Source organism: Danio rerio, chromosome 6 (assembly GCF_049306965.1).
Source record: "Danio rerio strain Tuebingen ecotype United States chromosome 6, GRCz12tu, whole genome shotgun sequence".
In the NCBI taxonomy this organism is placed as follows: Eukaryota; Metazoa; Chordata; class Actinopteri; order Cypriniformes; family Danionidae; genus Danio; species Danio rerio.
Window position 1 is genome coordinate 61116587 of NC_133181.1, and position 17528 is coordinate 61134114.

At 40.0% G+C, this 17528-nt stretch overlaps 1 protein-coding gene across 9 annotated transcripts in view; it reads left to right on the top strand.

The window, feature by feature from the left end:
* The window catches only part of ralgapb (Ral GTPase activating protein non-catalytic subunit beta), a 115776-nt gene that overhangs the window by 42049 nt on the left and 56199 nt on the right, over nt 1-17528 (top strand). For all 9 annotated transcript variants that reach the window (XM_021477328.3, XM_009302762.5, XM_009302763.5 and 6 more), the window contains 2 exons: nt 11498-11649; nt 13915-14122. In XM_021477328.3, coding sequence (XP_021333003.1) covers nt 11498-11649; nt 13915-14122 — 360 coding nt within the window. The remainder of the gene's footprint in view (nt 1-11497; nt 11650-13914; nt 14123-17528) is intronic.

Consider the following 17528-nt stretch of genomic DNA (forward strand, 5'->3'; position numbering starts at 1 on the left):
GTTTTGCATTCCCTCTCAAAGATGTTTTGCCTTCCCTCGCTAAGATGTTTTGCGTTCCCTAACAAAGATGTTTTGCGTTTCCTCACAAATATGTTTTGCGTTTCCTCACAAATATGTTTTGCGTTTCCTCACAAAGATGTTTTGCGTTTCCTCACAAATATGTTTTGCGTTTCCTCACAAATATGTTTTGCGTTTCCTCACAAATATGTTTTGCGTTTCCTCACAAATATGTTTTGCCTTCCCTCGCTAAGATGTTTTGCGTTTCCTCACAAATATGTTTTGCATTTCCTAACAAAGATGTTTTGCGTTTCCTCACAAATATGTTTTGCGTTCCCTCGCTAAGATGTTTTGCGTTTCCTCACAAATATGTTTTGCATTTCCTCACAAATATGTTTTGCGTTTCCTCACAAATATGTTTTGCGTTCCCTCGCTAAGATGTTTTGCGTTCCCTCGCTAAGATGTTTTGCGTTTCCTCACAAATATGTTTTGCGTTCCCTCGCTAAGATGTTTTGCGTTCCCTCACAAATATGTTTTGCGTTCCCTCGCTAAGATGTTTTGCGTTTCCTCACAAATATGTTTTGCGTTTCCTCACAAATATGTTTTGCGTTCCCTCGCTAAGATGTTTTGCGTTCCCTCACAAATATGTTTTGCGTTCCTTCGCTAAGATGTTTTGCGTTCCCTCACAAATATGTTTTGCGTTCCCTCGCTAAGATGTTTTGCGTTCCCTCCCAAAGATGTTTTGCGTTCCCTCACAAAGATGTTTTGCGTTCCCTCGCTAAGATGTTTTGTGTTCCCTCGCTAAGATGTTTTGTGTTCCCTCGATAAGATGTTTTGTGTTCCCTCGATAAGATGTTTTGTGTTCCCTCGATAAGATGTTTTGTGTTCCCTCGCTAAGATGTTTTGCGTTTCCTCGTAAAGATGTTTTGTGTTCCCTCGATAAGATGTTTTGTGTTCCCTCGCTAAGATGTTTTGCGTTTCCTCGTAAAGATGTTTTGCGTTTCCTCTCAAAGATGTTTTGCCTTCCCTCGCTAAGATGTTTTGCATTCCCTAACAAAGATGTTTTGCGTTTCCTCACAAATATGTTTTACGTTTCCTCACAAATATGTTTTGCCTTCCCTCGCTAAGATGTTTTGCATTCCCTAACAAAGATGTTTTGCGTTTCCTCACAAATATGTTTTGCGTTCCCTCGCTAAGATGTTTTGCGTTTCCTCACAAATATGTTTTGCATTTCCTCACAAATATGTTTTGCGTTTCCTCACAAATATGTTTTGCGTTCCCTCGCTAAGATGTTTTGCGTTTCCTCACAAATATGTTTTGCGTTCCCTCGCTAAGATGTTTTGCGTTTCCTCACAAATATGTTTTGCATTTCCTCACAAATATGTTTTGCGTTTCCTCACAAATATGTTTTGCGTTCCCTCGCTAAGATGTTTTGCGTTTCCTCACAAATATGTTTTGCGTTCCCTCGCTAAGATGTTTTGCGTTCCCTCACAAATATGTTTTGCGTTCCCTCGCTAAGATGTTTTGCGTTTCCTCACAAATATGTTTTGCGTTCCCTCGCTAAGATGTTTTGCGTTCCCTCACAAATATGTTTTGCGTTCCCTCGCTAAGATGTTTTGCGTTTCCTTACAAATATGTTTTGCGTTTCCTCACAAATATGTTTTGCGTTCCCTCGCTAAGATGTTTTGCGTTCCCTCCCAAAGATGTTTTGCGTTCCCTCACAAAGATGTTTTGCGTTCCCTCGCTAAGATGTTTTGTGTTCCCTCGCTAAGATGTTTTGCGTTTCCTCGTAAAGATGTTTTGTGTTCCCTCGATAAGATGTTTTGTGTTCCCTCGCTAAGATGTTTTGCGTTTCCTCGTAAAGATGTTTTGTGTTCCCTCGATAAGATGTTTTGTGTTCCCTCGCTAAGATGTTTTGCGTTTCCTCGTAAAGATGTTTTGCGTTTCCTCGTAAAGATGTTTTGCGTTCCCTCGCAAAGATGTTTTGCGTTTCCTCACTAAGACGTTTTGTGTTCCCTCGCAAAGATGTTTTGCGTTCCCTCGATGAGACGTTTTGCGTTCCCTCGCTAAGACGTTTTGCGTTCCCTCGCTAAGACGTTTTGCGTTCCCTCGCAAAGACGTTTTGCTTTTCCTCGCAAAAATGTTTTGCGTTTCCTCACAAAGATGTTTTGCGTTCCCTCGATAAGACGTTTTGCGTTCCCTCGCTAAGACGTTTTGCGTTCCCTCGCTAAGACGTTTTGCGATCCCTCGCAAAGACGTTTTGCGTTCCCTCGCAAAAATGTTTTGCGTTTCCTCACAAAGATGTTTTGCGTTTCCTCACAAAGATGTTTTGCGTTTCCTCGCAAATATGTTTATCCTTTCCTTACAAAGACGTTTTGCACTCATCAAGTGTTTTTCCACAAACACTTCTTGTTCACTTCATGCATGTCAGCCCTCCCGTTTTTGCTGGGATTCTCCCGTATTTTACCATTCTGTCCTGCTATCATCCTATTATTAAGGATTTTCCCATATTTCTTGTGTAGTTTCAATCTTGAAAGCATATTGAAATTAATATAAACATGTTTGCATTCACATTCTTTCCATAAAAGCTGTGCGTCAATCATCGCCCTTCATATGCAACCTCTAAATGAGCGAATCCATATGATTACCTGATCCCAGATCAGCTTCTGTACACGCCGAAAAAAAATGAATAAATGAATGATTGTAATATAATAAACAAACATATATTCTGAGAACATTACAATGCTTTCTAACTTTAAATGCATGTAAACATTTTGTAGAGCACTGTTTTTCAACCAGGTTTTAACTTGGCCACAGCTGACCAATTAGAACAAAGTCAGGTCATGGAAGGGGGAGGGGCTTTCGGCAACAAATTGATTCAAATGAAGTGAATCAAAATGACTGCAAAGTGATTCGAATATCATAAACAAACACATATTCTGAGAACATTACAATGTTCTCTGACTTTAAATGCAGTTTGTAGGGGATTCCAGCCCAATGTAAGTACACTTTAAATGTCTGCTATGTAATATTATTCTAAATTCACACTGTTCTCAGGCATTATCAACTGCAATTTATTGTGCCCTAGTTTGTGCTATCTTTTACATTGGCCTTAATCTAGAAGTATCATTTAATTTAAACTAGTCCATTTGCTGTCATGTTATTTGTGCCAAGCTAATGTTTGATAAAAGGCAACAAAGTCTTGCAGCAACTTCATGTTTCTTTAATATGGGGTCTTTAAAATCACCTATGTGTGTGTGTGTGTGTGTGTGTGTGTGTGTGTGTGTGTGTGTGTGTGTGTGTGTGTGTGTGTGTGTGTGTACGTGTTTTTGTGACATATCAGGACACAAATCTGTATAATGACATGGGTATGACACAGGTATTACAAAAAGGAGGTGAAATATGAGGACATTGGTGACGTCCTCATTTCTCAAAATGCTTATAAATCACACTGAATGAGTTTAATCAGAGAGTAAAGCTGCACACAGTCTCCTGTGATGGTTGGGTTTAGGGGTGGGGTGGGGTGAGGGCAATACAATATACAGTTTGGACAGTATAAAATGAATGGAAACCTATGTAATGTCCCCACTTTTCACAAAAACAAACATGTGTGTGTGTGTGTGTGTGTGTGTGTGTGTGTGTGTGTGTGTGTGTGTGTGAGTGTGATGTAATGGCTCTGAAATATCAGCTTTCCTCCTGCTACAGGCCACAATCAATAAACGCTGTGGGTTTTAATCAGTCTGTGGGGTTTTCCTCTCCGTCGCCAGTCAGTATTCCCACAGAGGTTTTAGGCAAATAGCCAGATTTGAATGCAGGGTGTGTTTTTCTTTTTTTTTTTTTTTTTTCTGGCCAATCAGCTGCTGAGCTGGGCTGCTGTGTGGAAATGCATTCTGATGATCTGGTCGTCGTCTCAATAGTGTCTGTGCATTTCTAGAAACTTTTCAATAGCCGTCAACAGGTTTCTCTCGCATTATAAGCCAAATTTGCTTGTTCTAAATCTCAATTAACCGCTGTTAAATTACTCTTGTGGGCGAGGCAGTGGCGCAGTAGGTAGTGCTATCGCCTCACAGCAAGAAGGTCGCTGGTTCGAACCTCGGCTCAGTTGGCGTTTCTGTGTGGAGTTTGCATGTTCTCCCTGTCTTCGCGTGGGTTTCCTCCGGGTGCTCCGGTTTCCCCCACAGTCCAAAGACATGCGGTACAGGTGAATTGGGTAGGCTACATTGTCTGTAGTGTATGAGTGTGTGTGTTTGAATGTATGTGTGGATGTTTCCCAGAGATGGGTTGCAGCTGGAAGGGCATCCGCTGCGTAAAAACTTGCTGGATAAGTTCATTCCGCTGTGGCGACCGCGGATTAATAAAGGGACTAAGCTGACAACAAAGTGAATGAATGAATGAATGAATAAATTACTCTTGTATAGTCGACACTTTAAAGTACCTCAGTGAAGTTGGCACCCCATAAAAACAAATAATCTCCAATAATCTCGTTTGTGAGATAAAAAACGAACACTGTATCTGTTTTCCTCATTTAGATATAAGCAAAATATTTCGGGAGCCGTGAAGCCACCTCATTTCCTCTAAATGGCACAAAACTGGTGTCATTCGTTAGGCAATATCTAATCAATAAACATAGATACAGTGTTTATTTTAACGGCACAAACCAGCACAAATCGAGCACAAATGAATGACACCAGTTTGGTGTGATTTAGACAACCTGGGATGGAGAGTGACGTCACGGCTCCCGAAATATTCTGATTATATCTAAACAACGAAAATAGACAAAGTGTTTATTTTAGCGCAACATGGGGTGTAAAGTAATGTAATGTAATGTAATGTGTATTTATATAGCGCATTTATTGTGTATGGCCATACACCCAAAGTGCTTCACAATCATGAGGGGCGTCTCTCCACACCCCCACCAGTGTGCAGCATCCACTTGGATGATGCGACGGCAGCCACAGGACAACGGCGCCAGTGCGCTCACCACACACCAGCTATAGGTGGAGTGGAGAGACAGTGATGGAGCCAATTCGGTGGAAGGGGATGATTGGGGGGCCATGATCATAAGGGCCCGATAGAGGGACTTTGGCCAGGCCACCAGGGTTACACCCCTGCTCTTTCACGAGAAGTGCCATGGGATTTTTAATGACCACAGAGAGTCAGGACCTCGGTTTAACGTCTCATACGAAAGACGGCGCCCACTGACAGTATAGTGTCCCCTTCACTTTTACTGGGGCATTAGGACTCACACAGACCACAGGTTGAGCGCCCCCTGCTGGCCTCACTAACACCACTTCCAACAGCAACCTAGTGTTCCCTAGTGGTCTCCCATCCAGGTACTGACCAGGCTCAGCCCTGCTTACTTTCAGTGAGTAACCGGTGTTGGGCTGCAGGGTGACATGGCTGTGACGTCACATGGTCAAAAAAAAATATGCTTAATATCTCAGACCCCAAACTAGCACAAGCGTTCGTTTTTGCGGCACAAATCAGCACAAACATAGCACAAACGAATGGCATAGTTTTGGGGATCATTTGTTTTTATGGGGTGCCAACATCACGGAGGTCTTTAAAGTACTGAAATAAAATTGCAGAATGACTATATTTACACTGTATAAAATGGTTTGCTGTATTACATTTTATAGATAAATAAAATTAACCTTTCTAGTCATCTTTGTGTAATTTTAGTTAAAACCTGATTAACTTATTAAAATGCATTACTCAAACAAAATTGTTATGACTATAATTACACTGTAAACATTTTTTGGCAGCTTTGCATTTTATAGATGAATCAAATGAATCTTTCTGGTCACTTCAACTTATATGAAACTGACTAAAAATATTAAGTTAAACTTTGCATAACTAAAAAAAAATAAACTTTTTGCAGATTTTTAGTTGAATGCTGATTAACTTATTAAAATAAGTTAAAGCAACATAAAAATATTTGTTATCTTGACTTTTGTCATTTATTTTTTTAGTATTCAACCTTATTTCCAGTTTTGCTTGCCTTGTCATTAAAAAGATTCAGTTCACTCGAAAATAAAAATTCTGCAAAGTTTACTTTTTATCTGCTTGTTCCAAACCTGCCACTGAAAAAAAAAATATATTCAAAGATGATTCCTTGGGTTTACTCTCTTTTTTTTTTCTTCTTCTTCTTTTTTTTTTTAAAAATACGTTAAGGGGTTGTAAGTGGTCATATGGGGCACAGCATGTGTATTAGGATATAACTCAGTTGTTTGACCGCACTTCGTTATTATTATTCATTTATTCATTTGCTGGAAATTAGAACTGAATCTAGAAATAGTTTTGAAACAAATTAAACTTAAATTAACAAACAAAATTAAATATTTATAGGTTAATTGATGTCTGCATACAAGGTTTCCCTATTTAGGAGAGCGAAAGTGAAAGTAGATTATGAGATGCCTTATCTCTCATTCTCGTGCTGCAGATGCTCTGTTTAACTGTTTTCTTGCTTGTGAAATGCTCAGTTTTTCCACTTACACTTACTTTACGTCATTTAAATAGCAAATGCGCTTATGGCGCGACACAACTGGCTCTTAAAGGGAATAGGAGATGAGACTCTGATTGGTTTATTCTCAAAACACACCTATAACTCATTAAGAAAATAAAACTCAATCCTTTTAGAACATGCGCCACTGCGCAAAGCGAATTTTTCCATCCTTAAATTAGCAAAAGTGGATTCAGACACGCCCTGAAAGCGTTTGCGCCCTGCACTTTGCACTTTGCGCATGGACCGTCAAAATAGAGCTCTAAGAGACAATAAATTTGTGTTTTGGTGCTAAATGATCCTTTAATAAAGTTGTTTATGGTAGCGAATGATTCTTATTATAAATGCCTTGTTTCACACAAAATAGCAATGCCAAAATAATTTTTTAATCATAGTGAATGTCAATTTCAACATTTATTAAATTAAAATCAAATTTAGTTCTGTAATTTTGCCATCATAGGTTTAACAATGGACATTTGCTAACTAATGTCAACAGAGATGAATAAATACTGTAAAATTGCATCGTCGTTTAGTTCAAATTAGTAATACTTGCAAATGGGACCCTATAATAAACTCTTATCTAGACATTTGAATTGTTAAAATATACAAGATAAATGCTTATTAGTCAGTTCTGACTTTCTGAAATCACATAGGCTCATAATGCGAGAAACATCTGTGGTAGAAGTCAAGATTGTGTGTAATTTACCCAGTAACAACACATCATTTACTCACCATCATGTCACCCACGTGACTTTCTTTCTTTAGCAGATCACATGAAGGAGATGTTTAGCAGAATGTACAGCTCCTTTTATACTGTGAAAGAAAAATCTGTATTATCTGCAGATCATCTTGCCTTGTTTGCTTGTGAAAATAATTAGAATTTAATATTTTGAAAGTTTAATTTCTGCAGAAAGAAAGTCGTACAGGTGTAAAACAACATGGTAGTTAGTAAATGATGGCTACTATTCATTTTTGGGTAAAATGTCATTAGTGAATCTTGTGCTACTGACCCAATCACTACTGACCATGAAGCATCATGGATCTAAAGCACAGGTGTCAAACTCAGTTCCTGGAGGGCCGCAGCTCTGCACAGTTTAGTTCCAACCCTAATTAAACACACCTGATCAAACTAATTGAGTCCTTCAGGCTTGTTTGAAACCTACAGGTAAGTGTGTTGGAGCAGGGTTGGAACTAAACTGTGCAGGGCTTCTGCCCTCCAGGAATTGAGTTTGACACCCCTGATCTAAAGTGATGTGTCCAGTTTTATGCATAAACTTGTTGTAACACTTTACTTGAAGGGGTGTTTAAAAGTCATGACAAAAGCTATGAATGTGAATGAGATTTTATGCATGCTTATGTCAACTGTTATAAAGTGACATTCACTCAGTGATAGGGGTGTCACGATTTCAATTTTTAATCGATCGAAATTTATGCTCAATTTCGATTATCGAATCAAAAAATAGAATCGTCGATGCTGCCACGCCCTCATGTCACGTCAGCTTGGCTTGCCAAGCGGGAAAAAAACAGGCTTGTTGAAGTGCTTGTTAAACTGCAGAAGCAGGAGACCCGTCGACAGAACTTAAACCCTCTCCTCTTTCAATGACGTTGCCGGTGTGTAAGCATTTTGGATTTCCAGTGAGTTATGTTGACAACGTTTGTGTTGTCGACAAAAAAAACACAGTTATGCAAACTCTGCTATGTACGTATTACGTACGGTTCGTCCGATAGACAACACCGGCATCGCGATCCTCCGCCCGCCCCCGTTGCAAATCCGCTCGCGAAAAGTACACACTCAGGCCCTGTTTATGTAACAGGTATGAAAATTATAATTCGCTTCAAGTATAGAATCACACAAAATATGTATTTTATCTAATGTGTTAGTAAGTATACCTGAGGTGTTTGTTAGTGTGTGTCTTCTCCTTTAAATGTCTAAGGGAGCTCACGCTGTTTAATTTCCTGTTTTGCGCCCACCTCTTCCCTTTCTGCACTGACTATGCATGGGAGAGGTGGGTGTCTGCTAAGCTCCAATTAATCTTTAATCATCTTTACTTTATAAATAACTTTTAAAGCTGGTTTTCATGTTTAAATAATATTTATACCTTTATTTTTCACATATATTTCATTATTTTTGTGTTATCACTTAAATTGAGGTTTTGATTAACTTTAGCCTAACTGAAGCATGTGAATGCTAAATGCATTGCACTTTACTTTTAACAGAAAAGCTGTAAGGGCGAAGACACACTGTAAAAGCTGTGCTTTTTGATTTGTTCTCAGTGAGTAAAGAGCCGTCACAACTGCAGATCTCCGACTGGTTATTCCTTAATAAAACAAAGAAAACACAACGCAGAACCGGTTACATTTACACTATCTTTGATTTTAAATGGCATTTTAGAACGACAACGATTTGACATTCACAGTGGCGTGTAGCATTTCTGAGCAGCCCTCCTTCCTCTCTACCTCTGGAAATGCACATCACGTGACCACACAGACACAGACGCACACACAGCCATGCGCTCCAGACAGCAGGTCCAGGCAGTCAGAGGACTGCTTCAATCTTTCACTCACTTGTACTTCGTCATTTTAGCGAACACCTCAGATACTGTTGGCTGGTTCCTGTTGGTTGTGCGTCTTTTTTACCGACGCCATTATAACGACACAGATCACTGCCTATTCACGAGTCCCGCAGAAAAAGTGACTGACAGGTGGTAATTATGTGTGTATCTTGCCTTTATTCATTTACTGTATGATTTGTTTATGGGTAAAGCAAAGACCATGCAGGTCAGGTAGTTTAAACGGTAGGCTACTAATAATTAATTGGTCGGTAATTAATTAATTATTCATAATCGAAAATCGAATCGAATCGTGCCTTTAGAATCGAAAATGTAATCGAATCGAGAATTTGGAGGATCGTGACACCCTTACTCAGTGATGACGTTTTAAATAGGGGATTTAGTATGATCTAGGGGCCCACGGCATTTCGTGGCTCGCTTTTCAATTTCGTCTGCGGCACCCAAGAAATGCTTTCATAGGGCCTGTACCAGTTAGCGGCAATCCTGAATGCACAATACCTAGACCTTCCTAGTACAGGCGATAACAATTATTTATTCACATTAAATAAATAAATGCAACAATAAATGCATAAAATGCAGACATACATCATAATTTAATATTGTCGCTTATTTAGAAATATACACAGGTGTACTGGTACAGGTGTACACAAACTGTCCTCGCGATCCGCCATCTCACTATATAAATAAATATATAATAATAATTTGTTTTATTTATATAGCGCTTTTCTGGGCACTCAAATCGCTTTACACCACCAGTGTGCAGCATCAACCTGGATGACATGACAGCAGCCATTTTATGCCAGACCGCACACCACACACCAGCTGATCGGTGGAGAGGAGAGGATAATATGCCAATAATGATATGAGGAGGATTAGGAGACCATGATGGACAGAGGCCAGTGGGCAGATTTGGCCAGGATGCCGGGGTTAACCCCTACTCTTTTTCAAAGGACATCCTGGGATTTTTAACGACCACAGAGAGTCGGGCCTCAGTTTAACGTCTCATCCGAAAGACGACGCTCACTGAGCAGTATAGAGTCCCCGTCACTATACTGGGGCATTAGGACCCACACAGACCGCAGGTTGGGCGCCCCCTGCTGGTCTCACTAACACCACTTCCGGCAGCAACCTAGCTTTCCCATGTGGTCTCCCATCCAGGTACTGACCGGGCGCAGCCCTGCTTAGCTTCAGTGGGCGACCATGTGAGAGTTGCAGAGAGCTAGCTGCCGGCATAAACAAATAAACTCTGCTTGCCTTAGTTTACACAGGACTGGCGGGAAATATGCATTAATACAGCTTTAATATACTTGGTATGTGGTTTATTTTAATAGGTTAACTGTTTTTGTGCTGTTTATTACTCCTTAGCGCAATTAGAGAGCGATCAAATCACATATACGCTTCTTTCACTGACATCTTTCAGTGGATTTTTCCCGGGTTTTTGTTCATCTTTTCGATTCAAATATGGTTTCCCAGCATCCCTCAAATCAATGGTTTCCCAGCATCGCCTTCCTTACTCTGTCCTTCTATTTGTTCATGTCTGCTCTCCTTTTTTTATCAAGGATTTGCCTTTTAATGTCCAAAGCAGACATGACAGGCATTTTTATTCTTCTTAGTGGACATAATCTTGCGCGAAAATATCCCCAAACTGCTTCTGTAAGCAAATTTCACACGTATAAATAATCTCTTATGGTCATTTATTCATTGTTTTTGCTTAGTCCCTTTATTAATCAGAATATATAACAGATAACTCGCATTTAAGGCAACATGATAATGCGAAATGTCATTCATTTATTAATTTTCTTTTCGATTTCGTCCCTTTTTAATGAACCGCCAACTTATCCAGCACATTTTACACAGCGGATGCCTTTCCAGCCGCAACCTAACACTGGGAAACACCCACACACTCTTGCGCACACTCACATGCAGTACGGCCAGTTTAGCGTATCCATTTCACCTGTACCACATGTGTTTGGACTGTGGGGGAAACCGGAGCACCCGGAGGAAACCCACACCAACATGCGCCCAACACGTCAAGTAAAGTGTTTCAGAATTGTTTTATATAACGAAATGCCTAAAATGTCTGTTTTACAGCTTGCATCAAGATTTGCATCTTTTTAATTTTGTGCAATAGTTTGACCTTGCTGGTGACTTTGAAATGACCCAATCCAAGACGCATCTGAAGTTTGATTTTATTTATTTTTTTGGTGACCTTTTAATCAAGTCTTGCATTTTCTCTTATTTTAGGGCTGCATTGGATATACTGATTCACTGTGCTGAGTTTAGCATGTTTGTAGGTGCTTTTTGGCTGAATATGTGTCCGTACGTGATCCCTGACGTAATGTGTTGTCAGTTTTCATGTTTCACTGAATCTTTAGCTTTAATTCATGTGGTTTTTCTTGCTTTTCTGCCTGTTTTGTTTCTCTCTCAGGTATATCCCGCCCCCGCTCTGACAGTGCTCCGCCCACTCCTGTCAATAGGCTCAGTATGCCACCGCCCCCAACAACAACCAACACAACACCGCCTCACAACCGCAGGCACCGCCCCACTGCTGTTGCCAAGACAACCAGCAAATCCTCAACGGTATGACATCATAAAGAGTTACATACAACAAACTCTCTCTCCTTCTGACATAATAAATCAAGGTGATGCGTTCAATAATAAAAGAAAAGGGATAAAAGAAAAGTAAGGAGCCTAATGCAGCCTAATGTAATCGTCTGCAGTCACATATCGACACCTGTCTATCGGCAATACGAGTCCCTGGTAACCAGATCTATGATTGGGTCTCACTGTTATTTGTGGGTCGTTTGCATCGTGCTACTTGCGTTGTATTTCCATTACCTCACGCAATGAACATTACATATATTTCTATATGTTGTAAAAGTAGCCAAAACAAATAACAACACAGTGTTTCTGTTTTCAACAACAGCACAGCAGATAACAGTAAGTCTAATTATTATTACTATTCATTACTGATTGAATTATTTTCTTCTTATTATTATTATTTTTTTATATATTGTGTTCCTCTTATTTTGTGTTAAAAAATCCCAAATCCTCTCAAATCTCTTTATTTTTAGTAGGTGTCTTCAGAAACATGTGTTGTGCTGGTTGAAAGTCTCTTCACAGTCTAATAGTAATGATTACAGTAAATGATCTAAATGTATTTATATGTATTTTTATATTCAGGGTAAGGCATAAAACTAAAAAATGTTCATCCAATTAAATCGAGTCGGACCGTCATCTCCCTTAATTCCGATAAGTAACCCAATCTGTCTGTCAACAAATGCAGATTTGGGCTTTTGCGCATCTCTGATCACGCATATCCGCCATTAGCGTGTGCATGCCTGCCGCTTGTGCACGCCTAGATGAGCAACACGTGCACGCGAGACTGTCACAGTTGCGGCAAAATCAAACGCTGAATTGAAACTTTTTAAACTCCTGAATCAGTATTGGAGTTACTTTTGTACGCTGGAGGAAAGACGACACCACACCATGGCTGAAGTATTTCTGTTAGAGAGGTCATGTTCTGTTTTAAAACTATATCAGTCACGCAGAGCTCATGTAGAGTGTATTGTGTTATGAATGGATTATACACACAGACGTATTGTTCAGCCACTGAAATCTCCCGGTGGAAGCTAGATGTTAGAGGTCTGCATTGTTAGAGGGCGCCGCGGGACCCGACCAGATTTCTGCGGTGGGTGAATAAATTTCCGATTAAATCGCGGGAGCGGTCGATAACGGGTTTAATTTGGGATGGGAGTGGGCTGTCTAGCAATATCGCTCTCGACTCCCGAGCGAGCACGTGAATATATGTGTGTAAATGAAATAGCGCGATGCTGTGTTTAGCTTGTTTTTTGCTGTGTGTGTGTGTGTGTGTATGTGTTCGCACGTGCGAATGAGAGGTGTGTGTGTGTGCTGTGTGTGTGTGTGTGTGTGTGTGTGTGTGTGTGTGTGTGCGTGTTTATACAGACAGTTTGTTATAGGCTGTCTGGACTGTATAGCTGGGTGATTTTCTGTTTTGTTCTCCCACTGCTCTTTAGCGGGATCATGCGCGGCGGGTAGAAAACGGGGCGGGGCGGGGCGGGCAGCGGGACAACAAATGCTTAATATAAGCGGGAGCGGTCGGGTTCGGGCTAAAACCTGGCGGGTGCGGGCGGGAGCGGGATTCAAAATTTAGTCCCGCGCAGATCTCTACTAGATGTGACTATTACAGCATCGATGATGTAGATTTATATTTGGTTTAACAACAAAACATCAGTAAATAGCACTATTCCGCCTAGCCTGCTTGCTGAGCTGAAGTTGCTTTTATATTCACATTGGGTCATTTCTGAACAATGACAGCTCCTGATATTGTTTACCGCTGCTCTGAATATTCAGTCTGACCTGGCATGTAAGTGTGGATCAGTGATTAGTGAAATTCCTGGACGCTGCCCGGCCAACCACTACATACACTTCTAACTGGCGAATGAACTGGGTTGTCTGCTGTTGTGTCGCAGTGGGCGCGCTCGTGATTTGAAGAGGCGTGGCTTTGAAACGCAGCCCCTCCCTGCCATCCAAAGCTAATATGCTATCCGATTAGCATTTTGGCAGATCACCTACTGCACCTTAAAGTAAGATGAAAGAATAAACAAATTGGAAATGAATAATTAATAGTATAATATATTTCTTGTGGTAAACCTAATGCGGCCCAGCCTCACCCAGGCCCTCAGGTACATTGAGTTTGAGACCCCTGCTCTAGAGACAGCGGAGACTTGCTTTTCATCTTGTAAAACGGAGGAATAATATGTCCCCTTTAAAACAGAATGCATTTCATGTTAAGAAAATGACAATTTCAATCTTTCTCCACAGACTGGGCAGACCAGAGTATCGCATCAGCCTTCGTCCACATCTCCTCTCTCCAGCCCAAACCAGACGAGCTCCGAGCCCCGTCCGCTCCCGGCTCCGACCCGGCCCAAAGTCAACAGCGTGTTAAATCTGTTCGGCCAGTGGCTGTTTGACGCTGCGCTGGTCCACTGTAAACTGCACTCCGGCCTGAGCAGAGACAGCAGCATGACTGGTAAGAGCATAGCACACGCTTTAATCAACGCTGTGATCACTCCTTTTCCTTTGGTTTTCATCACTCTACTTATTTTACCTGTTGACGTTCTGATTGTTTTCTTTAATTTCTCAAAAATATTCCTACCTGCAAGATTGTAGCACATTTAGGATACACTAATATAGACACTGTGTTTAGGATCCACTAATATAGACGCTGTGAAAATATCTTAAGAGATTTTATATATTGGTAAGAATTATTGGATGTGTAGTAGGGTTGGGTCGATAGACAATGGCATTGTCCATCACCGATGGCCGATAGACATCACGATGCTGAGCCGGCATCTCAATCTTCAGCACCGCCCCCATCACAGCAGCAACCCGCTCGCGAAAAACACACACTGGGGTCCCGTTTTTACACCAATAGGTCTAAATCGATCCACATCCAAACTGGCGTTCATCTAGCAATTCTGGAGAGCCCTCCTTCCACACTGTACCGCTGAAACTGCATGTGACCGCGCACACACACACTCTGTCATGCGCTGAAGTGTAGGCTGTCTGACACTGAGCTCCAGGAGTCACCCCAGAGAGCAGTACACGTCGGTCAGTTTTTCAAGGATGTACCGCTGGATGGCGTCTCACTATAGTTGTTAAAGGTGATTTTTAATTCATCTTGTCTCTATTTAACAACTCCTCTGTCTTTTGAATCTATCAGGTAACATGTCACAGCGTCAGTAAACTGCTTTAATCTTTCGCTTCACGCTTGTACTTAGTCATGAAAACCTCAATACTGTTGGTTAGTTGCTGTTGGTTTTGCACCTTTTTTACTAACCAAGTTTGTGGACGCCATTATAACCACACGGATCACTCTGCATATTCATGCCAGAGTCCTGCGGAAATGTGATTGACAGGTGGCCATTTGTGTCTAACTTATCTTTATTTATTCATGATTTGGTTATGGGTAAAACAAAGAGCATGGGGGTCAGCTAGTTGAAACGGTAGGCTACAAATAATTCAATAATTAATTAATCATTCATTAATAAATGATTCACCGCAGTCTACAACGACGATGCCATCGTCTATCGCAATGTTTCACATTAGACATCGCACGATGCCAAATTGGTCAGCGTCGCCCAACCCTAATGTGAAGTAAACATCCTAGAAATTGTACACTGATAGAAATATTGAAGCCTTGTTTCTTCTACAATCTAATAACAGCATCATGTATTTTTGTAGCACAAGCAGTTGATTATGGTGCTTATAACACCAAGGTTATGGATCTAGTTCACTTTATTAAATTATAAAATATTAAGGAATTTAAAGTGTCTGCCAAATGCATACATTTATATTATATATATCACACGAGCAACAGTGCGATATGGCTGTATATCGGGACTGGTGGGACACACTCCTCCCACCAGTGCCAATTTACAGCCATATTACACTACTACCAGTGTGATCTTGCGTGTATACAACAGTTTGACGGCATAATTGCGTATATAAAAACAAAATCAAACATGAAAAGTCTCAAAACCCCTTTTGTATGAGGAACTACTTTCTTCCGCGTTGGATTCAAATCATAAGCTGACAGTTAAACAGCTGAGCGAGCATCTTTTAAACTGTAGATCTGTAGTGTCTGCTTTTTGCTGGCTGTATGTGGGCGGAGTAATACACAAAGGGTGATGAGGCTGTACAGGTGCTGATATTACTTAAATATATCATGGCTATCAGCCAATAAGATTCGAGAACCAGACAGAACTGTTGTATTATATATATATATATATATATATATATATATATATATATATATATATATATATATGGGTCAAAGATAAAACAAACAAAATATCTGTAAACTATATTCTGTACATAATATAATATAATATAATATAATATAATATAATATAATAAAAGTTAGAATACCTATTTTGCATTTTGACAATTTATATTCACAAACATTAAAGGTGCTGTATGTCAGTTTTTGACTCTTCTAAAGCATAAAAATACCAGAATAAATTATTTCAGATATTCAGAGACATGCTCAGTGAACATTCTTGTTTATCTGAGAAACAATGCTGAAGTCAGATATTCTGCTTTGAACATGTGCGTTACGTGCCAGAACAGCAGTCTTTGTTTTGGTCTCTTTAACCCACCCAATGCCAGTTTAGCCAATTATTATTCAGCGCCCCAGGTTGCCTTGGTGGAAAACAGCATATTTTGTTCATTCAGTCAGAAAGGCTCTCATAGCATGCGTCCGTGACCGAAATGTGACCTCCGGTGGACAGTAGCAGACTACCAAAATGAGACGCAGATTCAGAGTTCCACATGATTAGATTAGATTAGATTCAACGTTACTGTCATTACACATGTACAGGCAACGAAATGCAGTTTTGGTCTGACCAGCAGTGCAATAGCAGCATGTGCAGAATATAGGTATAAGTTATAAAGTGCAGTTATAAAAAAAACTATGTGATATTTACAGATGGATGTACTATGAACATTATATACAGGTTGTGTGAGATTAACAATATATGAACATATGTACAGGTTGCTATTAATAATCAGAAGTGTACAGATAGATATATGTACAGTGGGTATCTACAATTCTAAATTAATTGAATGAATTACTGCAGTGATTATGGGGAGTGTAAGTTATGAGGAGAGTGTGGGGGTGTATGAGGGACAAAAGAGTCAGTGGAGGGCAGAGTTCAAAAGGTTGAGGTTATTGGTTAGCAAATAACATAAATATTACGAGCGTAAACATTAGGTGAGCAGGTTACATTTTAACCCTGTGTCCTAACATCACTTCATGTGATGAGATTTGCTGTGATGAGCAATTTGGTTGTTTGCAGCAGACGCGACAGAAATGTCAGTGCAGCCATTTAGAAATGCAAAATAGTGCACTCACTGCACCCCAACAAAAAGGTCAGGTTTATAGTCTAATGAATACAAATTAAACCTCTTTAACATGATTAATTGTAGATGCTGAATCACTGATATACGAAGAGTCACAGTTCTGAAGCTCAATTCCAAGCGGTTTATTTTATTTTCCAGATCTGTGGTGAACTATCTGCTGCTGCTTTCAGTGATATGGCAATAAATGTTATGTGAAATGGTGTTCAAACTCACATTATTAGCATTTAACACTGAATAAAGCACATGAGGTGCACCTGAGCTGATCACAGTTTATCCTGTTGTTCAACTGCAAGTAACAGAAGCCGTTTCTAAAATATAAATTTCAGGTGTTGGTCCGGACAAAAACTCATTTTAATATGGAAAATATTCCTTTTATTGCGTGCCATTGCTTTTATTAGGCAAGGTAAGGCAAGTTTATTTATATAGCACATTTCATACACAGTGGCAATTCAAAGTGCTTTACATAAACAGGAATAAAAAAATCTTATTAAGAACCCAATTTAAATCAGCCT